Consider the following 26,922-nt stretch of genomic DNA (forward strand, 5'->3'; position numbering starts at 1 on the left):
ATCCAGGCTTTAGAAATTGCGAAATATTTTATGAACATTTATTATTCAGACACTAACTTCCATCCATCCGTCCACAATCCCTCTCCATCCATCCATCGCCCATCCAACCATCCATCAATCCATCCACCAATCCAACCATCCATCAATACATGCATCGATTAATCCCTTAATCTATCTATCTATCTATCTATCTATCCTTCAGTCCATTCATCCTTCTCCAACACCCCATACATCCATCCATCCACCACTCCAACCATCCATAAATCCATAAATCCATCATCCATCATCCGTCATCCATCCAGCCATCCATCCATGTTTATAACCACCACTGTAAAAACTATTCAGAATGTGTAATGGTTAATTTACCCAATTTTTCTCAGGATAAAAAAAGTATTCTGACTCTAAAAAAACCAATATAACTTTGCTAGTATGTTTCTCTCGACTGTAACCTTACTTTATTCTATGTGTCATTTCTAGCCAGGGAAACATATGTACTTATTCTCTTTTGCCTACAAACCCACCCACTGGTGAAAGCATTCAATTATTCAGAAGTATATTTCAATAATCCTTTATCCAAGCAATGTGGCCCTGCTCTCTAGATGTGCTTTGTGGAAAGAGAAAATGTAAACAACACAGTGGCTGTGTATAACTCTACTTGAATACATTCTATGTTTTCTCCCGGGGGAAAGTTCTTGTTTACCCAAGATCTCCAAGAAAGCATTTGCCCTAACCCTAACCCTATATTTCAGCTGCAAGGGATATCCAGTGTAATAGGAAACAACAAGGTAAACCTGAATACGGAAAGCTGGTTAAGTTAATGCCAGAGAGTGGCATTTAAGTTAATGATAGCTAACCATCATAATATGTCAACCGTGAAAAATAATATTTCCTTGTCTGGAATCGAATGTTGTCTTTTAAAAAAAGTAAACCTTTCATAGGAGCCAAATCGCCTACTTTTCATGAATTGATTCCCCCTTCAGATATATATTTCATGTTTAAGCAAACAGAAAATGCTCCGTTTGGGTTTATTACACACAGTTAAATTACTTACACTATTTTATGGCTCAGTCAGTAGGGACTCGGACTGTGAGCCGTAAGGTCGCCGGTTCAAGTCCCCGAACAGACCCACATATGGAGTGTGGACTGCTAATTGGAGAGGTCCCATCACCTCCTGGGCCCTGCTGTGGTGCCCTTGAGCAAGGCACCGGACACCTTATTTTAAGTATGAGCCTACAAAATAGTAGTTTACAGAGAAGAGATACAATCTGATCCTTTACAACAAACACTACTGTATATGCTCTTTTTGGTGTTTAACTAACATTGCAGTCCTGCTAGTAATCCTACATTTTTTTAAATGTAACAGTAATCTGATTGCGTCTTTATGTAACTGTAAGGAAATTCAGTTACCTTTTTTGTATCCTCATTACTTAATCCCGTTACACTTACATGTATTCCGTTACTCCCCAAGTCTGTCAATAAAGTAAAGTATATTTGATCGGATCTATAGCTGCATCATCAGGTCAAAAACAAACACCTGCAAAACATTCTGATCATCCTCAGTTTCAATTTCTGTTAGCTTATTCAAAAAATATGTATGCTAACATGCTAAGCTAAAACATTGAACAAAGTTAGATCATACCATCACAACATCACCAACATAAGGCTATTGGAGATTCTAGCATGGCTCTGGACTGTCACTCATGTCAGCTATAAAGCAAATAATACATCGCAATACAGATTTTACATTAATAGAGTCTTTATTGTTCATCGCTCTTTCTGCACAAGTAGACAAAAGTTCACATTTGAAACAAGATCGATAAAGTAAAAGGGAAGGAAGCAAAGAGATTATAGAAGGGAAGAGAAAATGTCTGTTATTTGATGCATTTGTGATAAACATAGTTGGACTGTCTCTGGTGCAAATGTTACACATTGAAATGATATGTAAATGTAGGGAAACTGGACAACATTATCAACTCACCATATAACAATGTCAGAAACATTTGCATTTTTGGAAGCGATACTTAAACTACATTGCTTGATTTCATTTTATGACTGTCAGCTACACACAGCTCTGCTGTTACAGTGCTTCATCTTTTTCTTTAATAAAATCCTATGATTACTCTGAACCTTTTTATGATGATTCGCACCATTCACAGTCAACACAGAGACTCACTAATTGAAAAACAAAAAAACAAAAAATCGACAGTTCAAAAGGTTATATATTACACAGGCAGTGAAGAAACTAATACGTTTTAATAAATATCATTTTAAATTAAATTGCAAATGTCCTGGTGGGCAGCCAATTTTAACGCCATATATTAATACAGACTCTCTATTAACAGAAGGCATAGAACGCATGAATAATTCATCAACTAGAGAATTATTGAAGTCCTCCCAAAACATTCAACTCACATTATGCTAACGGTCGATCAAGGTACTATATAAAAAAATAAAAAACGTACAGTGCAATGGCTCATTACAGCAGTATAGACTTTGAAGCCTTGAACTGATCAGGACACACATTTTTTTTCTTCATTCCAGCAAAGCACAAACAAATATTCAGGCGTGCATGCATTGATGTAACACATAAGAAAACAAAGACATCTGCTTTCATTAAGCGTCCGATACATAAAAGTGCCGGAGGAGGAATAAGTCAGAAGGTCATGAGAACGTCTCGCTCTTGCATGCTGGTGTAGAACGGCTTGCTGAACACGAACGAGTGCAGTCCCGCCCTCAGCTTCTCGGCGAAGGCCATTACGATGTGCAGGTCCCCCTCCACCGTCAGATCCAGGTCTGTCTTTAGGTTGCGCAGGGATCGAAACGGCTTCTTCCCTTTCTGCCTGTGAACAGAGAGGAGAGGCTTTGTTGTGTAACTGCTAACAAGCCACAGCACTCGGGGGTCAGAGGATTTGCATCTCGTTGGGCTGCAGCTGGAACGCCACGCCACCATGAATTATGTATGTCGCTGACGGCAACTGTGCATAACCAATCTTGTCGAGGCACCTGTAATATAGCATGCCCCTTGACCTCAGGCTGTTAGCAGCACCATAAACAAAGGATGCTTTTTTTCCCTTTCGCAGTTAAGGTAGTCCCCGGAGTGAGATATGTTCAGGCATTTACTCGGATTTCCATTTACTTCCGTTAGATTCTTACGTGTTGCATTAAGATTCAAAAGTCCAAAGAGTTGTGTAAATATGTGGAGATTATGCGGCTGAACAAATGTATTGCATTGCATTGGCCAAAAATTGTTATTGTTTATTTTTTGCAATATTCCAAAATCCAATGGAAAGATCCCATTGATTTTGTTGAGGAAGCCCTTTTAATAATGATGTCATCCCTGCACCACTAGACTATTAAACTATATAAATATACAATAGTAAAAAAACACAATGATGGAGAAATAATCATTCTAAATACATAGGTTGAAAATGTATACAATTAATAAAACTATATTATATTTATTATTATTATGTATTCCCATAGTGAAACACCTTACTCTGTTATCAAAGAACAAAGGTTATGTTAAGTAAACCAAAGTTTAATCCACTCTTAATCCTGTTATATTTTAAGAATGTTGCTTGTTTTTTTAATTCGTTTTTCAGAGCAAGATAGCTAAGCATTTTCTTTATAAAAATGTGACTCTTTTTAAATTAGAACAACTAGGGATTAACCGTACTAACCCTGCCGCTTGTTGGACACACAGGGAAATACCATAGGTTACGTAAATATGATCGAAATAACAAAACACTTATTTTCCAACTTCTCTTAGGGTAATAATGTCATAAAATATGAGAACAGATATTTGAGGCTTTGTTTGAAAATTGCCTAAAAACTGTGAGTGTAAAAAGAACAAAAACGACGACATTCAGTAGAGATGACGGTTGCGGTCCTTCAATCCAATATGATAAGCTGACACGAAGGTAATGCTCTGTAGATCTAGGTGATAATTCCCTCTGGGTTCATCACTACAAATGACCCCTTTCACATTACATACAGTTGTGTGATTCATTGTTAATAAAGAATATTCATTAGTGCAGCTTTAGCATTTTTAATATGGTGCCGCCAAATGAAAGTGCAGCTTCAAAATACCAAGGGACAAACACTAAGGAGCCATGGTGTGTGTCATTTTGAGTGTATAGGCCATTTGTGTGCACACAGGCTTGATTGATTTACAGATACAACAATTCAATCTCTCTCCCAGAATAACATGTACTGCCGTGTCAACCAATGTTCACTAAACATTGTTAGATTTAACTGACTTTCTACTGTAAATGGTGTAAATGTAATCAACATTACGACAAAGCGGAATGAAGAAGTGCCAGAAGCAGAAGTTACAAATATCCTGGCTTGCACGATAAAGAACCATTTGCTCAAGAGTCCTCAAATGTCTTTGGTAAACAAGAGAATAGCCAAATCATGTAGAAGTAGAAAAACAGACGGGGGAGTGACTGCTGTCCTAAAGGAGTGGGAAGGGCAGTCCACTGTCGGGGAGCACAGAAGGAGATGAGTCATGCCCAGATGGAGCGATGACCAGGGTGCCACAGGGAGGGGGGCGCGGAGCAGAATTTCAGGAAAGATTAACCCGCGGTGTCTCAGAAGAATTGTCGGGGTTAAGAAGGTGCTTACTGTAAAACTGATGGGACTGGAGTGTGACTAGAGAGACAATTATCTAGTTCTTGTACTAGGATCTGAACAAGTTTCCCAGAGAGGAGGATAATCACATGGAGGGTAAAGCTATAGTACTGGTTTAAGGTTGGGCCATCGAACAAGGGCATGGTCCATCGCGATAACAGAAACTTTACCAATGGTACTCACATGTTGCAAATACTATTGAACGTGAACACAACATGTGTCAATCCCAAAACAATTACAGTGATCGGTTTGGATAGTGTCATTGCCTATTTCTCCTGACAGAATGTTTCCAAAGGAGTGTGTTGGCTACACAAAGCGCTACTGCTACTAATTACATTTACAGTCTAGGGAAGGCATTTCTTTCTAGCGAAATAACGTTTTTCACCAGTTGTTTTGTCCAAATCTTGGATAGAACTCAAAACAAAAGTCTGCCTTATGTTATGCTCCAACGCTGCTCTGGTCTTACATTTACATACTCTATTTTACAGTCTTGTTTTCTGTATTACTTATATTTTAAGAAAAAGGATTAGCACGTGCAATTTTTGTTATTATAGAAAAAACATATATTGGGATCCCCGAATCAAATAACTACCTGACAAACGAATAAACAAATAGTAAAAAATGTGGGTCCATCCTAACTTTTGTTAAATTCAAGCCCTGAACATGGAAAAGCTCCCTGTATTCTGCAGTTTCACAAAGTTGTGGTGTCTGCCATTTTAGGCACGTTTCATCGCTGGCCCACGTAGGCTTTCAGATAAACTCGATGTATCTCTATGCCTTCCAGGAGCTCAATCTTCACGTCTTCCCATACTGCTTTGCCGCCACTACGGTCCCTCCCGTATGGTACTCAAACAACTTTATTATCAATCCTGAATTTGAACACCATGATCGTAACAGTTTGCTTAGTTAAAATTATAGAACCTTTATCGTGGTATTATAAACCCACCATTGTTGGTATCATCATCCATTGCGATATTTCCCTGTGGACATCGTCATATGCCAATCGGTCACCAAACCCTTGTTTATCCTTCAGTTAATGTTGTGTTAACTGCCTAAATGGCACGACACATTAATGCAAAGCCTGATGAGAGGCACTCATAAGCTATCGGGTCACCTTGCAACCTGCCATACAGTCTCATTTACGCGCCTCAGGAGGGGCAGAGAAGTGAGAGTCTCTTGTCAGTGATCAAATGAGGATCATAAAAACTCTGATGATGCTGATAATGATGAGGGTCTCTCAGATGTTGAGCGGTGGGGACTGGGAAGGCTATGGCATGTGCTTTGCATCACTTTCTTTCCCTGCACATTATTCACCTTGTGCTATTTGGATGGGGAAGCTGTCACTCTGGGATTATGTTGAGGATTTATCACACTGCGTAGCCAGACAACCAGCTGCCTATTCTTCTAGTTTCCCCCAGCACCAATCACCTCATACCAGTCCTGTGAGCATGACTCACCAAAGGTACTTCATGTCATTTAGGGTAACGATGAGGCTGCAACTAACGAGTAATAACATATATACATTTAGTCGATAACATTAGGATTCCAAGTCCAAAACCCATAGATATTTTAAAATGATAATGAAATAAATAAAAACTCTTGCACCAAGCCTATTTCTCAAACACATCCATTGATAGCAACTTGAAACCAATTGATATTCAGTCTAATATTATGGTTTGATTTGGTTTGAAGTGCTCTCAACTACTAAAGGTCTGAAATGACGGACATGTCTTCTTACTGTGTTTCAATCAAAGAATATAGTTTCATCAGGCAGGAAACCTTTTCTTTTTACCTCTGGTTGTGTGTGATGTTTAACAATCAGATAAAGTATGCCATAACTCCTGCGTATGAGAGCTGCTATCCTGGTGTTACAGGAAGACATAGGGCAATCATAAATATAGATTGCCTGTTGATCTTACGTTTAAATAAAAGATGTACAGTATGATGTCTATGTCTTTTCAACCTCATGCAGGGGACACGAAGTGAACAGCAGACTTTTACATTGAAGTTTACATCAAACCTTTCGGGACTGAGGATTTAGACAAAGACTGTGTTGGTGTGTGTCGGAACAGGGTGAAGGATGACTCAAGGTTTTTTTTCTCTACTGCTCTAATGCAGTGTTCTTTACACTTTTTCTTCTGCAAAAAGTAGCCTGCTATTACTGTTGTGGTTTAGAAATCTGAGGGCTTGTGTTCAGCCCGCACTAATGTTTTCCTCTTTTGTCGACTGTAAAAAAAAACATAGTAGACAAACCCTAACCCCCCCTAACCCGTGGTGACGTGTTTTTGTAGACCAGCTTGGAAGTAAGCTCCGCAAGGGCGCTCTCTACAAAAATGGTACGTTCCCATTCGATCTTTGGTTTAAGCAGAAAATAAGCTCTGTTGGAAACAATCGGTTTACTTTTATGATTTTTGAAGCGTAAATGCAATCACCAGAAACAAAAAGCTAACGTAAGGCTATCAACAAACTAGTTCACGGTCATATGGTTGCATGTCGCCAACGCTAAGCTAAAGGTGGCTAATGTTTGACGTGATGACATTTTGTGATCTCCTTTAGTTTAATGATGTAGACCAAAACAACATTTAATCTCGAAAGCTTCTGTTCACCACAGACCTAATTTAAGATATCTTACTAAAAACAGGGTCACTGTTTACTTCGATTCAAGATAATCGGAAGCGGTAAAATGGTAACTCATTTCTGTTTTTAGGAGTCATTCCTGTACTACCTCTATGTTGTTGGTTTCAGCTGGGTCCCCACACAGGATAACAATTTGACATATTTTTACTCAGAACGGGGGGACGTGTTACATCAGACCTCACAAGGCTTTTGATTTGTATCCTGTGGCTAACAGTGACTTTCAGCGCAGGGTCAGTGGCTGCAGTGCAAAGTCAAAGAACTGAATTAAAAAAATGTATTCTACAATACATCCAGGGAATTGTATTATCTCAAGATATGTGGATGGTGACATACTGTATCTTGTTGTTTTTCATTTTCGGTACAACAAATATTTAATCTGAATTAAATGATCATGTTTTAATACCACTTTTGATACTCACGGTGAGTTTTTTCAGGGTGAAAATGCTAAACAGTAGGTTTTAGGTTTAAAACAATTTTTCTCTTTATTTATTTCAATCCTAAACTCTCTTGCTTCAAATTATTTTAAAAAGGCAACAGGTTCTCAGAATATTACAGAAACCCCATATAATTGATATTTTTTAATATCCTTAGTTTTCTTTCTTACGTCTTTAATTATGTTTTAAATATTATATCTATTTTATTTTCAACCATATATTTATAATAATTTTTTATCCATAATTGCAATGTTTTATTTTCAACCATTAATAATGATTGGATGCTAAATACATTTGATAAAAAATGGTAGACAAAAAGAGCATCATCATGTATTTAGCCTTTTCTGTCTTGTCTTTCTGTGTGAGTGCGATGGTCTATTGCCAAACGACAGTCCTCTGGGTTATTTGGATGAAAGTGTTATTGGTTACAGCTCTTACGTTTCGTCCTCGATGTACTTGAGCAATGTGAGGGCCTTCCTGTGGAGCAGCAGCAGGAACTGGGCCAGATAGGTGCTCCGCAGGGACAGGCCCGGCTTCAGCATGAACACCTGGGGACGACACAGGATGTCAATTAGTAGTCCGGCCTACTGCTCGCTGTAAAAGGCTGGAATAATGCACTCCGGCTCCTTTGTGCTAACCTTGGGAGAGAAACATGTTGCTGTTGTCGTGAGACAAACTTGTAAACCCAAACTCTGGGAGCAGAGTGGTGGGAGCATCCCAATCAAGGGTTTGATACAAAGCCTGGTCAGTGTTCAATTGCACTGCACCCCAGACAAAATATCAATACAATGTTACAAATGGGTATAACATGGATGTGTGGATGTATCATTGGTGTTTCGTCGTTGTCACATGGGTGCAATATGTGGGTGTAATGTGGGTGTAAAGTGAGTAAATCGTGGGTGTTACATGGTTGTAACATGGATGGGATGTCGATGTAACATGGGTGTGACGTTTGTGTTACTTGGGTGTGACATGGATTTAACAAGGGTGTAACATGGATGAAATGTTGGTGTGACGTGGGTGTAAGATAGGTGTTATAACGTGGTTGTATCATCAGTCTAGAATGGGCGTATCATTGGCGTAACATAGATGTAATATAGGTGTATCATGGGTGTAACATATAAGTAATATGGTTGAATTATTGGTCTAATATGAGTGTAGCATAGGTGAAACTTGGGTGTATCATGGGCTGCACATTGGTGTAATATGGGCATAACGTGTACAATTTATCTTGGGAGATACAGAGTGTACATTTGAAAATTAGAAAATAGCAATTAATCACTTTTTCCATGATACACTCTCGCTCCATTGTGCTAACCTTGAGAGAGAAACATATTGCTGTTGTCATGAGGAAAAAATGGTAACCCCCACTCTGGGAGCACTTTCACAGGAACAGATGATGGGTTTGGACCCTTGGGAATACATTTGACTGTTTTTGTGTCTATGAGCTCTAGGGACTGTATCAGTGAGGTGTCATTCAAGTGTGTGTTGCTGCCTGATAAAAATCCAGGTCTGTGTTAAGAAGCACTGTACTGCAGAATAAGTAAAAATGGATCAGACACTTTTTTTGTCTTAGTGACACTGTTCTTTTTTTGCTCTTTCAGATACATACCTCTCACAGAACTCAGCAGGAATACAGAACAAAGCAATGTATATATTCCTTACAAACAGATTCATATTGGTGGTTAAAAAAAAAAGGGTATGTCTGCTATTTCATTTAAAATGTAAATAGTGCTTTTTATCCAGTGCTTTACCATTTCTCAAATTTTCACTCTAAATGATAATAATGGGAATAATAAAAGTTTGCTGAAATGTTGTATTTGATGTCATTATTTCTTTCAATATTCTGAAGGCTTTACTAATTCCTTTTTATTTCTCTCTTTATGTTGGGATTGTTTTTTATTAAATACAAAATGATATAAAAATATATAATACAATATAAATAAAAAATATTCTTACCTCGTCTATAAACGACTTCACCAAAGTGTCTTTATGCATGACGTCTTGAAATATATTCCTTGGGGAAAAATACGTATTGTGGTTAAAATATGAAATAGCATATTTTTGGGTAACAGTGTTAAAAGGTGCAAATATAACACTGTATTCAAAATGCAGAAAATGCAGTGTGTGTGTGTGTGTGTGTGTGTGGCTCACAGGTCAGGCGTGAAGGTCTCGTCGGTGTGAATGACTGTTTCGGGGGGGATGTCGTCCTCACTGTCCGTCTTCCAGAGCGCGCTGAGCTCGGAGCGCATGTAGCGCCGCTGGTTGTATGTGTGCTCGTGGCACGGCGGCATCTGCTTCACCGTGTTGATGTCCACGTCGATGTGCGTGGTGGGATACGGGGAGTAGAGCACCTGGCGGAAGGGCAGGACGAAGCTGCCCGTGGAGTCCTGGGGATAAAACATTAAAGAAGGGGGGAAACCCAGTCATTTAGCTTTCATCCAGAGCGACTTATAGACACTACAACACCGTAGACCTATGTGAGCAATTTGGGGTTAAGTATCTTTCCCAAGTATCTTGTGTGTGTGTGTGTGTGTGTGTGTGTGTGTGTGTGTGTGTGTGTGTGTGTGTGTGTGTGTGTGTGTGTGTGTGTGTGTGTGTGTGAGAGACAATGGGAGACAGGAAAGGAGAAAGGAACTAGATCAGGGGTCGGCAACCTTTTTGATATGAAGTGCCATTCTAAAAAAAAATGTTTATCAGCGTGCCGACGATCGTGAATTATCAACGGGGGGGTGGGGGGGGGGTGTTGAAGAGCTCGACGAAAACACTCGTGAAAAGTGATGTTTAAAACTCAGTTAATGGGGCTCATTCACTGGCGCTTCCACAAACAACAACCAACATAATTGTTACATTCAAATGAAGTAGCCTACATTATTCAAGTTTACATTAACTTTGGATAATAACACGGGAGAAATGAGCGGGAGCGCTCTCTTTTCCTCTCTCCCCCTCTCTCTCTCTCTCTGTCCTGACAGCCTGCCAGTATCTCAAGCAGCTCACTGATCCAGTAATGAGTGACAGTGAAGAATAAATATATTTATAACTAGTTCCAGAGGTAGATCAAATAGCTAAGTGTGTTAGGTCTAACTCTTGTGTGTTCTGCTCCGCTCACCGGTCCGTCACAGCGGGTGGAGCTGCAGGATTTCTGCTTCACACACGCTGCATACCGCTATTTTATTGTCTTTTTCGGACACCTTAAAATACTGCCAGACTGGTGAAGCGATTTTGGCGAGCTTGTTTTGCCGCACACAGAGAAAAGTGTCATGTATGTTACGTCTCGCAATCGGCCTTTTTGAGTGGGGCTGCGTTGCGTGCATGGCTTCCTTCTGCAGGTAACGGGGAGACGCGCTCTGGCGGCGGTCTCGTTCAGGATCCGAAAATAAAATTAATATTTTGTACACTTATTCCACTTATTCCTAGTGTGCCACTGGTTACGGTGCCGCGTGCCACCAACGGCACGCGTGCCAGGGGTTGCCGACCCCTGAACTAGATTATCTGAAAGATTACTTATTTTTGTTTAAACCAACAGTGTGGGGGCACCTGCCAGATACATAGTCACAGGGACTGACCATAAAACAGGAAAGGGATATAAAAGAAGGGGGAGGGTCTGGAGGGGGAGGTGTTTTGACTCTGGGCCCTAGGGTGGGGGAAAGGAAGAGGTAGATGATTCATTTGAAAGATCTGACTTGATTGTTGTGATGGTTGAAGGAAGAGACACGGGCGAGGAAGAAGCAGAAAAATAACTTGTTTGTAAAAAGGACAGCACGTCTTTTTTTCTCAAATGTATGTCAGTTTCAAGAAAGATGAGAGGTTTTATGCATGACGTGCTAAATATTAAAGTTATCAAAACTGCATTGTTTCACCGAAACAGTGTTAAAATCACAAACTTTCAATTTAGAGTTTGATTCTTTAAGAAACTCAATTCATTACAAATTAATTCATATTTTACCAAGTTGTAAAGTTTTGCATCCATTAAAGTGTAACTATAAGTATCTTTGTAGGAGAAAAAAATCCTTTAAGTTATTTCCAGAAAACTGCGTTGTTTCACCGAAACAGTGTTAAAATCAAAGTTTCAAAGTCACATTCTTAAAGAAAATCTGTTCAGAAAAAGTACTTAACTTTCTACCAGTTGTAAAGTTGTCATACATAAAACTGTATCCAAAAGTAAGAGAAAGACAACGAGAGAAAAATAGCTAAATCTGCCTAGTGTCAGTAAAAAAAAAAGTGTTAAAATCACAAACTTGCCTTTTAGAGTCACAGTCTTTAAGAAAATACATTTGTTACAAAGTAATTGACAATCTACCAGTTGTAAAATGTTCCTACATAAAAGTGTATCAAAAAAGTATCTTGGTAGCAGATAATGACTAAAATATGTAAGGTTATCAGAAAAAAAACCTACATTGTTTAAATAAAAAAAAAAACGGCCATTAAAAGAAACCCGATTCCTTACAAAGTACTTCCTATTCTACCAGTTGTTAAGTGTTGCATACATCAAAGTATATCTAAAAGTATCTTAGTAACACAAGAAAATAGAAAAAAGCATTGATGTTAACACTGAAATAGCGTTAAAATCAAAGTGCCTTTAAAGAAAATCTATTCAGACAAAGTATTGTATTTTCTAGTTTTTAAGGTTTTGCATACATAAAAGTGTATCTTACAGTTCCTCTGTGAGAGAATTACACACAAATCTGCCGAGTGTCAGTACAAAAAAAAGTGTTAAAAATCACAAACTTGCCTTTTACAGTCACAGTCTTTAAGAAAATAAATGTGTTACAAAGTGATCAAAATAGTCACATTCTTAAATAACATCTATTTAGACAAAGTATTTCATTTTTCTAGTTTGAACTTTTTGCATACATAAATGTGTATCTTACATTTCCTTTGTGAGAGAATTACGCACAAATCTGTCATCTGTCATATATATGTTGCACTGTTGGAGGAGCCTGTGACCTACGTTTTTCATTGACATATCTACACTGTAGCTAATGGGCAGGTTACAATAAAGGCTTGAAACTTGAAACTTGAAATTATCAAAACTGCATTGTCTCACTGAAACAGCCCTAAAAATCACAAACTGCCTTTAAAAGAAACCCAATTTCTTACTAAGTACTTCATATTCTACCAAGAAACCGAATTCCTTACAAAGTACTTCATATTCTACCAGTTGTAAAGTGTTGCACACTTCAACGTGTATCTAAAAGTATCTTAGTAACACAAACAAAAGCAAAAAAGCATTAATGTTAACCAAACTGGATTGTCTTACTAAAATCACAAAAGTGCCTTTAAGAATCACAGTCTTAAAGAAAATCTATTTAGACAAAGTATTTAATTTTTCCAGTTTTAACTTTTTGCATACATAAAAGTGTGTCTTACAGTACCTTGGTGAGAGAAAAAAGCAAAATCTGTTTTATTTGTTCTATGTCCTCTATATATATATATATATATATATATATATATATATATGTTGCACTGTTGGAGGAGCCTGTGACCTATGTTTTTCATTGCCATATCGACACTGTAGCTAATGTGCAGATGACAATAAAAGCCTTGAAACTTGAACTTGTCTCACTGAACCAGCCCTAAAAATCACAAACTGCCTATAAAGAAACCCAATTCCTTACAAAGTACTTAATATTCTACCAGTTGTAAAAGTGTTGCACACTTCAAAGTGTATCTAAAAGTATCTTAGTAACACAAATAAATCAAAAAGCATAATGTTAACAAAAGCCTCAAATGGCTGACTCCTGAACTCCGTAATGTCCCCCTAACATGGCACTTCGACTATTTACATCATCCAAGGAAACACACCAGTAAATACACCTCTCTTTGTCCGCTCTTCAAGCCTCAAAGGGCGGACTCCTGAACTCCGTAATGTCCCCCTAACATGGCACTTAGACTATTTACATCATCCAAGGAAACACACCAGTAAATACACCTCTCTTTGTCCGCTCTTCAAGTCCCAAAGGGCGGACTCATGAGCTCCGTAATGTCCCCCTAACATGGCACTTAGACTATTTTCATCATCCAGGGATCAAGACCAGTAAATACACCTCTCTTTGTCCGCTCTTCAAGCCTCAAAGGGCGGACTCCTGAACTCCGTAATGTCCCCCTAACATGGCACTTCGACTATTTACATCATCCAAGGAAACACACCAGTAAATACACCTCTCTTTGTTCGCTCTTCAAGTCCCAAAGGGCGGACTCATGAGCTCCGTAATGTCCCCCTAACATGGCACTTAGACTATTTTCATCATCCAGGGATCAAGACTAGTAAATACACTTCTCTTTGTCCGCTCTTTAAGTCTCAAAGGGCGGACTCATGAGCTCCGTAATGTCCCCCTAACACGGAGCTCGCTTTAAGGGTGCCGTGTCGTGCCCGTTTTTGGTTGCGCTTCCACTAGGCCTAGTTCCGGCCCGGCCCGGCCCGGGGCCACTTTTTCACGTCTTTTCTGGCCCGAGAAAATTGTGGTTCTATCGAGGCCAACAAACAGGGCTGAGTCGGGCTGAGTATGCTAAACTAGAGAGAGGAGCGCTGGCAACAGGGCTACAACTACAACAAGATGGACATATTTGACCGTGATTTAATTGTAATACACGTTTCAAAATGATGCTGAAGTAACAACATACTGATACCGGTTAGTAAAAACCATGAATTAATGCTTTGTCAAGTCTGCAGACAGACGGCAGGCGAAAAACCTTTTAAAATACGTGTTTTTCTAGATGGAGATTGGCTAAGCTAACGCAGTATATGCTCCGACCGTCCACACTCACAACAACGGCCTATACAGACATAAATAAAGCAGCGACTGTATTCACCATGACACAGGCAGTCTGTGGTGTGTACTTGTTTAACTTTTGTCGAGTTTCTAAACATATATAAGGAGCTGTGAGCTCTGAGTGCTAACAGCTAACGGCTGTGTTGTGTTTCTGGAGTTCTCATTGAAGATGACGTCACGGCTCCGCTTACACTGCGTTACTATAGTAACTACCCCAGTTCCTAAACTGTAATGGAAGCGCAGCATGAAGTGAGTCGGCCCTGTTAAGGCCAAGCCGTACCGAGCATGGCCGAGGCCGACCGTGTAGTGGAAATGTGCCATTAGACTATTTTCATCATCCAGGGATCAAGACCAGTAAATACACCTCTCTTTGTCCGCTCCAAGAGCCTCAAAGGGCAGACTCCTGAGCTCCGTGATGTCCCCCTAACATGGCACTTAGACTATTTACATCATCCAGGGAAACACACCATTAAATACACCTCTCTTTGTCCGCTCCAAGAGCCTTAAATGGCGGACTCATGAGCTCTGTAATGTCCCCCTAACATGGCACTTATGTCGCGTTTCCACTACACGGCCTCGCTCGGCCCCGCTCGGTATGGCTGGGCCTCGTTAGGACTGGCTCACTTTATGGCGCATTTCCATTACAGTTTAGGAACTGGGGCAGTATCTATAGTAACGCAGTGTAGGCGGAGCCGTGACGTGATCTTCAGAGGACCCCAGAAAAACAACACAGCCGTTAGCTGTTAGCACTCAGAGCTCACAGCTCCTCATATATGTTCAGAAACTAGACAAAACTTAAACAAGTACAAACCACAGACTGCCTGTGTCATGGTGAATACAGTCGCTGCTTTATTTATGTCTGTATAGGCCGTTGTTGTGAGTGTGGACGGTCGGGGCATATACTGCGTTAGCTTAGCCAATCTCCATTTAGAAAACAAGCATTTTAAAAGGTTTTTCCCCTGCCGTCTGTCTGCAGACTTGACAAAGCATTAATTCATGGTTTTTACTAACCGGTATCAGTATGTTGTTACTTCGGCATCATTTTGAAACGTGTATTACAATTAAATCACGGTCAAATATGTCCATCTTGTTGTAGTTGTTGCCCCCTTGCCAGCGACGCTCTCTCTAGTTTAGCATACTCAGCCCGACTCAGCCTCGTTGCCTCTGGCCCTGGCCCCACGATTTTATGAGGCCAGAAAAACTGTGAATTAGGACCCGCCGGCCGGTACTAGGCCAAGTGGAAACGCAACCAAAGACGGGCCGCTGACGTCACAGCCCTCTTAAACCGGGCTGCGGGCTGTAGTGGAAACGCGCCATTAGACTATTTCCATCATCCAGGGAAACACAACTTCAAAGGGGCTTCCTTATAGTTAATAAAGTAATTAAACAATACAAATGTCATATAACCTTATATTACCACAAAAGAGTCAATAAGTCATATTAACCCACTATTATAGAACATTACCTTATAGAGGGCATTACAACCACAACAGGTGACTGAAACAAGTCATACTATCATCATTAACTATATCTGGTTTTATCATTGACAATAATGACCTACTAAGGACACTATAACAGGTTTCACATCAAAGGGGCAGTAAAGTCTTATCACCCCACTATTGAGCAACATCCTTTATGAGGGGGCAATAAAACAATAAACATACAAGTCATAAAAGATAAAAGGGTCAAAGGTCAGATATGTAAAGTCTTATCACACCCCCTATTGTGCAACATCCTTTATGAGGGGGCAATAAAACAATGTACAAACAAGTCAAAAAAGATGAAAGGGTCAAAGGTCAGGGATGTCAGAGTGACAGGTGCCACATCAAAGGGATTTGGAGGCGGGACTAAGGTTTATGAGGGTCATAAATCACTCTCTTATCAGGTACTTAATCTCATTCTGACACATAGTACTGTCTCATAACTAGGGTTGGGAACCGAAACTCGGTTCCAGATGAGAACCGATAAGAAAATGCCGGGTACCGGGTACCCATACAAAATACACAATTTCGGTTCTGCTTAACGGTTCCTAAACGCGGTAGACCCTGTATTCCACTGGGTCCGTCTGCGCCGCGGTGACCCGGTGGAATACAGAGTAAGGGCGGACTGGCCATCTGTGTGTTCTGGAGAATCACATAACGGCCGGTCGTCAGCGGGTCGGTTCGCTGACGACCGGCACCGCCCTTCATTTTTTAAACGGCATCATGTAAAAATAAAGCACAGCTATTGTGCAATACATTTGTATTGCATGTATATTTTTTATTTGTAAAAATGTCAGTTAAAGATTAAAAGAATAAAGATATTTTTGTTATCTAAACGTTTGACCTCTTTCTTTTACAATTTTGGAATCGAAAGAATAAGAACCGGAATCGTTAAGCAGAACCGGAATCGGAATCGATACATTTCAAACGATACCCATCCCTACTCATAACTACTAATGAGTCCTAATGCTGCGTTCACACCGGACGCGATGCGAATATTCGCTTCGCTCTAATCGCTCCTATCGCATCGCTCTAAACGCTCGAGTTTCACCGCGGCTGCCAGCTGTGTTTACTCGCATCATTCAAACAAGACGCGCTGGCTCGGGAGCTACAACTACAACAACATGAACATATTTGACCGTGATTACATTGTAATACACGTTTCTAAATGATACCGACAACAACATACTGATACCGGTTAGTAAAAACCATGAATTAATGCTTGACAAGTCTGCAGACAATTCGCGCCGCGTCCACCGCTTCATGCGCGCCGTCGGAGCGAATTCGCGTCTGTCCGCGTCTCTGCATTGACTTTACATGTAATCGCGCCGCCCCCAAACATCGCATCGCGTCCGGTGTGAACGCAGCATTACACCCGCAAATTAGTTAGCATTTTACAACTTCCAGGCTCTGTGGTTTTGAAATCAATGTTTTTTTGAATGACTTTTGGTTAGATGCCTGACATGCTGTAAGTGGTTAATAAAAAAATAAAATATATATTTATATATATATATATATACAAGATTTCGAGATTTTTGCCATGATCTTTAAACAAGTCAACGTTTGAACATGTTTAAAAGCTCTAGGTCAATAAATATGACACATCTTTAAAGAGTCCATGTTGTTGACACACGTTGACTTAAAGCTCATGAAGACAACACAATTGGAAGAACCACTTTCCAACTTGAAAAATGGGACCATACAAGGAGCATGTGCATGCACCATAGGCCTCTGTGGTTGTCTGCACTCCCCAATTGACGTTATAGTTATTTTATGCGATTTCTGAGAAAAGGTTTTTATTATTCTGCTTAGCGTGTGGGAAGTCTGTTCTCTCAACCACATTCTGTCCCAATTTAAAGAGCACACAGCACAGAGCACACTTTGCTTCGAGGAAACAACAACAATAGAAAGCATCTCGCTCACAAAAAGAGAAATGATTTATTAGAAATTCTGACCTGCATATACACAGGGTAGATCCATCACAACATCTTATATCTATGTCATATATGCACAGAGAAGCTCTAATAAATAAATTCAATTTTTTGCGAGCTAGAAACTTCCAATTTCCTTTTTTGTTGTTTCTCCCAGAGCCAGTTTCTCTCGTTCCCTGCTGATCTTTATGTAGAAATCCATGAGGTGATCCTGCAGGAGCTCCACAACACAGCCGACGTGCACAACACTGACTCTTTATGACTGAACTAACAAGCACCTGCAGCTTTCCTGCTGCCACTTGTCCTGGTTTTATTCTGCTCGTGTTGAGCTACCTGCCTGTGTAACACTCAGCCCTCTTGGCTCACAAAACAGCAGTAAATAATATGGAAACTTCTCTCCTTTTCTGATGTTCAGAATACTCCTTAGGTCTGCACTTGACCCGAAAGATTTTGTAATGAAGGAGACATTATGTGAGTAGAATAACAGTTATATGGGTATCATGTAGGTGTAAAAACGGTGTAATATGGGAGTGACATGGGTTTAATAGTGTAACGATGCAATATGGGTGCAACATTGGTAAATAACTGTAATAATGCAATATGGATGTTATATGGGTTGAACATGGGCGTAACATGGGCATAATATAAGTGTAATAACACTGTAATAACAATGTTATACGAGTGTAAAATACATGTAATATTGGTGTATTAATAGTGAAACAACAATTTAACAACAATCTAATAGGGGTGTTTTATGGCTGTGGAAAAGGGATAGGAGTAATAACGGTGTCATAACAATGTAATATGTATGTGATATTAGTGTAATATGGATGTAATATGGATGTAACATGGGTGTATCATGGGTATATCATACATTTAACATGTCTGTAATATGAGTTTAATATTTTCAAAATTGTATACATTCAATGGGCAATGTATCTCTGGAAATACACATTGTAATTTGGAAAATTAAGTTCATTTTTTGAAAAAAACTAAACGTGAATTTTAGCCTAGATACATTAGAAAATAGCAAATAATTAATTTTCCATATTATTTATATGTGCTTGCCCCTTAAGAGTTCAGAAAAACATGTAGTTATGCAATAGACAAAATGTTAATTTGCACATTGTATTTCAATGATAATACAAAAAGCTGCGTGCATGAAAAACATCTGAATCTCATGCAGTGCACTAATAAAAATATCCCATTGCAACAAGTCGGAAAGAGAAATTAGGTCAGGACAACAGACTGGGCAACATCAAACAGGCAGGCAGAACAGAACAATGAGCAGGCTCTAATTCAGATCACATTGTGCTGTATAATGAGAGTGAGGTGGTAGCTACCTTGAGCAGACCCTGAACAAAAAGGCCTGTGTCATATTTGAAAGAAGAGTCAGCCTTGCAGAGGCGGGAGCACTTCCTCTCTGCTGGGGTGAGGAAGAGGCAGAGAGTCCGCACAATCTGCAAAAATTAAAGCAAGATTAAAATACTCAAGTAAAGTACAAGTACCTCAAAATTGTAATTAAGTACAGTACTTCAGTAAATGTACTCCACTACATTACACCACTGGTGTTAGGTTTCACTTTCTAAAACATAGATAGAAATAAAAAGCCCATTTGTTTCCTCCTTGATTTTTCTGGTTGTTCTGCACAATTATTCAAGAAGCTTCATCAGCACAAAATGTACTGAAGCAGCCCGATTTTAGCTAAAGACCCCAACTGACATTAAGCTTGAGGCTAGGTAATAATATAATAAATAATTGAGGAAAGTCTTGATTTAATTGGTACTCAGTTCGGGCCTGGGGTCAATAAAAACCTACAAATTAAGGCTGGGTAGCCCTTTGATATTCATTGGACAAACTCTTAGTGGCTCTTTTCTTCTAAAAGATATCTTAAACAAACACCTTATGGTGTGCAATATCAGTTTTCCTTCTCGGTTAGCATGTCCCACTTTTATCCGTTTGATTCCAATATCTGCCCATATGGAGCAGCTTCCAGTATATGCTTTCTCATATAACTTTTATAATTTTGTAAACAGTTGCTGCAGTAGCGGAGCTGCAAAAGCCCAGACGGAGAATCAAAACATCAAATCAAGCAGTAACAGAGACTGAGGGGCTCATTAAACTTTTAAAACCTCCTCCATTACATTTAAACTCATGTAGATACATTGCCGATTTGTATATGCGCAAATTCATTTACCTTATTTACTTTCTCCGGGTTGCTTCCGACTACTATTGAACAGCCGCAAGTCTGCAGATGAGAGCTGACGGCTCTAAAACACAGAGACAAAGACGTGCAAATTAGAGCCAATTAGTTAAATTAGCATGTCTGTAATCATTAATGACAGCTTTCAGTAATAATGATTGAGACGGAGGGATCTGAAAAACATTCACGCAGCTTTACATAGAGAAGGAATTAAGATTAATGCAACTGGCGCTGGGCCAGTGGAGATGGATTACTAGTTAATATCATTATGTTTACATGTCTCCTCATGTAGTTTGGCTCCTATTCTGGCCTTTTGAATATATTCTTAGGTATTAAATAGTCCTTTTTAAAAGGATAGTCAAGATGTTTTAAAGTGGGGAAACAGGCAGGAGTACAAGCATTGGAGAAGAGCAATGTTCTGTTCACGAAGGGGGCAACAGGGTTAGTTGGTTTGTGTGACTGGGTAGTGAAATAAAATTAAAATGTCAATGAATTCTGGTGACTGTTAAGAAAGTATAGATAAGGACTTCAGTTCCCCGTGGGAAACGGCTGTCTGACAGCAATGTAAGGTAGTCAAAATAGTCAAGCACTAAAACTGCTTTTAATTTATTTAGGTGTATAATACATTTAGCTGCTTCTCCGTCAAGGCGGGGCTTAAGAAAAACTTAAGTGTGCATGCTCTGTTGGCTCAACAATGTGGACGATTGCCGGTAGATCCAAGGAAGATCCAGCGGAGATCCAAGGAACATCCGGGTAAGATCCAAGGAACATCCAGGGAAGATCCAAGTAATATCCACAGAAGAGGATCCAAGGAAGATCCAAGGAATCCAAGGTATTTTTGTTCTCAAGATTAAGGCCATTTTGGCTTTATGTGCCACTGCGAAGAATTCCACTTAAAACATTCTAAATATCCCTTTAAGTCCTCGTTTGTTGGTCAAAATATAACTTTTGCCTGATTAGTTTACAATAAACCATACATTGCCCCACTCACACACCTAGTCTGTTTTTCTCTTATTAAGCATCTTCATCAGCTATAAAATCCTGAAGATGCAACTAACTCAATTCCAGTGTACAGATGATTTTTCATCACCACAGGATGCTGAGTTAATTCTGTTCCACTGTGAGCGATTGCCTGCAACGGACTTTCCGGTCTCTCAACCCTAACAGCGATTTAGCTTTCGCCCCTTCTCCGGAGGCAACTTCGGCTAAGTGGAGGGCTATTACTCATCATTGGAAGGTTGACGGGTGTTAAATGGACGATGTTCATCATCTGTCTCCATTTGCCTGAACCGGAGAGTGCTTACTTGTGGAGGAAATCCTCGTGGCAGCTGTCCCCGATGTCATCATCATTTAGCACCGTGTCTTTTATCTACTCAGTGGGACAGAAAGAAATGAGTCATTTTAAAAATTGGTCTCAACAAAGATGAAAGTGCTGATGGGGACATTTGCAGGCACAGCTATGAAAAATAAGATGCACAAGTGTGTAACAAAGCAGGAATCCACCAGAAAGATTCCAGGCAGTCTCTTTGTGCTGCTGCTTTTTCTGTCGCATTTGCATATCATAAGTGAGAAAATGTGTTGAATCGCACTGGGTGGTAATCTAGGCAGAGAACCTGGATCATTTAAACCTCTTGGAAATAGCAACTATTTGAACAAGAGTGTGTGTGTGTGTGTGTGTGTGTGTGTGTGTGTGTGTGTGTGTGTGTGTTGCTCACGTCTATATCTTCTGGCACATGGTGAGACTTCATAGAGGCCAACAGCTCCATGATAGGGATGATCTCCAAGCTCAGCACCGAGATGATGTTGTAGCCCTAAAGTTGAAGGAAAGTTGAAAAAGTTCAATCAAGCACAGCATAAATACCCATGTAAATTAACTGAGTGGATTGGATATATTCATTATTGGGAGGGAATTAAGAAAGTGTAAAAATGATGATAACCATTGACTTTCATACCATGGAAAGCTGTGATACTGTTCCAACCTAAGTTAACTTAAAACTGTTATTTTCGTGTTGCACTGAAATTCTTGATTAAATTAGAAAATATGGATTACAATTTAATTGACACAGGAATATTCAACAATAGGCTTTGCCATAGGGTCTATTTATTAATTAAATTACAAGAAAAAACATGCTATTTTATGATAGATCAGTATAGAGATATGAAATGACCTTTTTCAAAATAGAAGTCCCTGTCCACATTCAAGAGTATAGGCTTAAGAGTGTTGATAAAGCTTAAGGGCTTAGTTAGTTAGGGCTGGCCCAGGCTTCACATGAACATCCATTTGTTTTATTTTATAAATGTTATCACACATTATCATTATTGTCATCTGGGTTGTCTATGTTGTCATTTTAATGTTTTTTAATCTCTAATTTATGTTTTGTTGATTGTAAAGCCCTGTGAGACAAATGTATAATTTGTGATATTGGGCAATATGAAGAATTAAGAAGAAAAAAGATGCGTGCCAGATGTCAGGTTTTTCTGACTGGATGTACAATACCAACCTTTAGTACTTGACAGTTTTTGACACATAATGAGGCCAGTAATGAGTATCTTTCAGCAATGAGGACTAAGAATTCAAAATTCAAAACTTACTAAAATATGTAATATCTCAGGGTGTACAGTCTGACAAAGAGAAACTCAATTCAATATGTAAAGCTAACAAACGTTAGCAGAACTTGAGTAATGCATTAATAGACACAATGCTGGTGGACATTTAATCAAATTGATGAAGTTACAGCAGTGTGTGTATTTTCAGTGCGTGAAGTTATTTTCCATGCTCCCATTATTACCTCCTCACTAGCCTTCTCAGTAGGAGCTCTCAGAGCTAATTATCTCATTTAGTCCTCTGTGTTTGGAGACTACAACATTATTGTTCTGCCAATGTTGTTGCAATCCCAAATGGGAGAAACCGAGGTGATAGATGACTTCATACCCAGTTCAACTAAGAACTTTGGGATGGATCGGGTTTTAAAGTAGGTTTATGAAGGGTAATAATTTGCCTCATTAGTCAAGGGATAAGCAAGAGTACCTTCTGCATCCAAATGCGTCCCTTGCGGATAACGTGCTTTAGCCTCTCCACGCAGATGGTGTGCAGAGGAAGGTAGAAGGCCAGCTCTGTTTGAGGCAGGATAATGGACAAGGCACATGTGTTCTTATCCCCCTTCAGCTCGCCATCGAAGATAAGAGACACAATGATGACGCCCTTCTCCGCCAGGACAAAGAACTTCACGTCCACGGCGCCACACTCAGCGCTTCGCAGGATCTCCCCGTTTAGTGTATGATTGGCCAAAAATGTGACCTCTCCATCGCTGAGGAACATCAGCTGCTCTCCCTTTGGTGTCCAGATGTGGCGCACCCGTGGACCCAGGATGTTGTCCCAGTAGGCGAAGGTTGCCGCCAGCAGCGGGCATTCTCCCTCTACTGCTACCTCAGACTTAGCCACAGCTGGTGACTGGGGGGGACAGCCGGAGGACATGAGAGAGGGTTGGAAAGGTCCTCCCAAAGTCAGAGTGGATGATAATAAACCTACGGAGAAAAGTAAAAAAAATTTTTTTAATTTTGAATTTAATTAAAAACACAGCCTCTGATGTGACAAAAGGAATTGCAGAATGATAAATATTAAGCTAACATAATATATTGGGTTTGATCAGCCTAAGTCTTTAAGTGGAAATGAAAGTGATTTGTTTGGAATGTGTTGTAAGTCAGCTGATACTTTTCAGAAACAGAAACTACTTCTCTTTTTCTGACGTTGTCCTGTCTTGTTTGACAAATATATGCAAGAAAACACACACTAATAATAAAGCTAATAAATGTCATTCTTTATGGACATCTCTGTAATTCCACATTTATACACTTTATATTAAAAACATTCTCGCACTAGCAGCTGGAAACGTAAGGGATACGCCGATATCATACACACAGCATTACGGAACACAATAAATAAGGATTATAACATCTATTTGATTGATAAAAAATATGCCGAATTGACCAGGCACACTTCTGATAATAATGTATTTGTTACTAATTTGTTGCCAGGCAGCTATGTGTATCCACAGGAAGCAATACTGTTTAATATTGACCGTTTTTACAACAGAGTCTGGTGTCATTTAACGTAACACTCAAATGTACGTATTTTAATCTTACGTAACAATGTATGGGGTAGTTTAAAGCTAAATGGCAGTATCGGTAAATACAAAAGTAACCTCACTTTAGTGTTTAACCGGTTAATATTCTGTAGCAGGCACATTTTAACTCAATGTTGTGTAAGGCTAGCTAACTAGCCTTAGCCAAACTAGCACTGATAGAGTAGTAAAGGAATGACATCGCCATGACTTACTTTTTGGTGGTAATTCGTCACAAAGAAGCTTCCTATTAGAGGAATAATTCTATATGTTGCTGAAATGGCATCATAACAATTGTTCTGTATCCATAGTATGTAACTTGTAAATGATGAAGCTGCAGTGTTGTTGTGTTGAACACACTTCCTAGTACGTCAGTCCTACGTCACTCATTGTTGGAGATGCACAGCGTCCTCTAGTGCACGAGGCATGGCAGTGGAGTGAGTGGACTGTTAATGAATGATGTCATATTTATTTCAGTCGTCCATCTGCAGATAAATAACTTATTTTAATTCATTTAGATGAAGCCCGGTCATACGAATGGATTCATCCATGGGCAAAACTCTTTTTACTTGCCTTTTTATTTTATCCTTTGAGGACTTGTCTTGAGCCACCCTTATAATACCTAGTGCTTTTTTTCTGCTCTCTCCAATCAAACCACTGAAAATTGCAATCACGACATCTCCCATGAGGTCTTGGGTGAAGAACTCCTCCACTCAACACAGGAGTGTGCTATTTTCCTTGACGATATATTTGATATAATTTATACATTTACAGGAATACAAAAAAACAGTCCTTCTTTACCTAAAAGACAATTAGGAATTCCCTTCTGTGACACATCTTCAGAGAAGAGCATATTTAGGTAAGGCAAAGGCTGAAATGGCTCCTCAGAGTGAATACTCCAGCAAACAGCAAGCCTGCATTATGTGACACTAATAAACAGAGAGTAACCCTCCAAATAACTTTTGGTGGTGTCCAGTCATTTCAAATGCTTGTGGCATCCTCACAAAGACACTGCCCCTGGCTATGAACGAGTCCAGCACTGAGCCCTCTTTAGAAAGCACAGACCTTTTCACATATTAACTGTTGAGGGGATGAGGGGAGTAAATAAACCCAGTGAAAAAGAATCAAAGAGAACAGAAGAATGAAACAGAAAGAAATCACATTACACACAACACCATGGCACATAACATTAACCAATGAAAGATGTTACGTTATAAGCTTTCACTATTTATGCTAACCTAAGCTTACAAGGTGCTGCTTGTGAACATCAATGTATTGCCAGCCTAGCTTTTGACCTTCACCATCTTTGTTTTTTGGAACCAGGAGTGACACGAGACAAAGAAATCTCGCAAAGCCTAACATTCAACTAAAAATTGTAAGTGTAATTTTTAATGAAGAAGTAATACTTTGTCAAAGGGTTAAAGTCCTAAAAAGGAAAACAAGGGCAACACCCAAACCAGTAATCACTGTGGTAGCAACCTGTCGATTGAAAGCCACACCCTAAAGCACGCCAAGCTTTATTATCTATGTTGGGGAAATATCTTCCTAGGCCCATAACTTTGACCCAGTTTATCAGTTTGTACTGACCTCACTGAGCTCAGGCACCTACAGCCTTGGCTGCTGTGCTCAGTGTTTTGTCTCCCTGTTCCTGCCTGTTGGCGTCAGCTGATAGAGGTGTTATAGTGCATGCATTGCCTGTTTTATCTTGTTATGCAGCATGTTGATTATTCTCTCAGAACCAGCTAAATACATGGGTCTGGGGTAGAGATCTTCAGAATTGGTTTGGCATCTACTGTGTCAACTCGTGGCACACGACATGTCTTGTGAATTCTCCGGCCAAAGCTCCAAATAAACCATCAGTGTTTGCCATCAAAGTTCCTGCTCTCCTCATGTCTCTCTGATTCCTGTCTGCATTGCTTCAGAAGTTTCCATCACAATCTATTTTCATATCATAAACGTATTAGAATTTTTTTACCTAGGTGATAATTGAAGTAAAAAGTAGGGACATTTTCTTTTGATTTCTATACAATCTGACTTTTTTTTTGCAATCAGAAGAGTTGTGCTTTACAGGCTATTTGAATGAATGTAGGTTTTAGCCACTTCCACATTGGCTTTGCTTTTAAAAACTGGGTTGGCGCCTGCATGTAGCTTCATATCTGACAGACAGAGTGGTTCAAATCTACTCATCCAATTTTTGACCAGAAAGAGAACAAACAAACTATTCCTTTAAATAGTTTGTGTTACCATTCATGGGCATCACTTTGTTAGAAAAAGTGTGGGGGGGGGGGGGGGGGGGGACAACAACACTTTTTTCAGATTTAAAAAAACACTTTTAGCGCCCCTTGCAAACAATACATACATACTATACATACATATACATACATACATGCATACATACATACATATGCTTAAAAAGGTTTTTTGACAACTAGTGCAGTAACTATGCTACACTGATGCAAAGCCAGAGCAGCAATTGCTTTACTATTCTCTATTCAGTTATAACTGATATGTAACGTGTCACAGGCCAAATTGCACAACTTTAGTGACCAGATATACACCCAAAAAGTGTGAACAGTCCTTAAGATTGTGCAAATAAACCTCAAAGTCGGTTTATTCTCAAAGTGTAAAATTCTTTGTGTACTCTATTCTACTACTCAGAACATTTTCAACATTTTATCCTGATGGAAAGTGGTGGGGACAAAATTGGCCA

The 26,922-nt window shown here is 39.5% G+C and overlaps 1 protein-coding gene across 1 annotated transcript; it reads right to left on the bottom strand.

Moving 5' to 3' along the window:
• Positions 1-1,738: 1,738 nt before the first annotated feature.
• c9orf72 (C9orf72-SMCR8 complex subunit) lies at positions 1,739-24,620 on the bottom strand. The gene is made up of 10 exons (XM_034135281.1): positions 24,428-24,620; positions 23,120-23,616; positions 21,807-21,902; positions 21,396-21,460; positions 20,086-20,158; positions 19,232-19,348; positions 9,858-10,093; positions 9,663-9,720; positions 8,142-8,251; positions 1,739-2,840 (listed from the first exon to the last, which is right to left on the bottom strand). Exons 2-10 carry the CDS (start codon positions 23,564-23,566, stop codon positions 2,654-2,656), a joined length of 1,389 nt encoding a protein of 462 aa, XP_033991172.1. The 5' UTR covers positions 23,567-23,616; positions 24,428-24,620; the 3' UTR covers positions 1,739-2,653.
• Between the last annotated feature and the right edge of the window lie 2,302 nt (positions 24,621-26,922).

This window comes from Trematomus bernacchii, unplaced genomic scaffold (assembly GCF_902827165.1).
Source record: "Trematomus bernacchii unplaced genomic scaffold, fTreBer1.1, whole genome shotgun sequence".
Taxonomy (NCBI): Eukaryota; Metazoa; Chordata; class Actinopteri; order Perciformes; family Nototheniidae; genus Trematomus; species Trematomus bernacchii.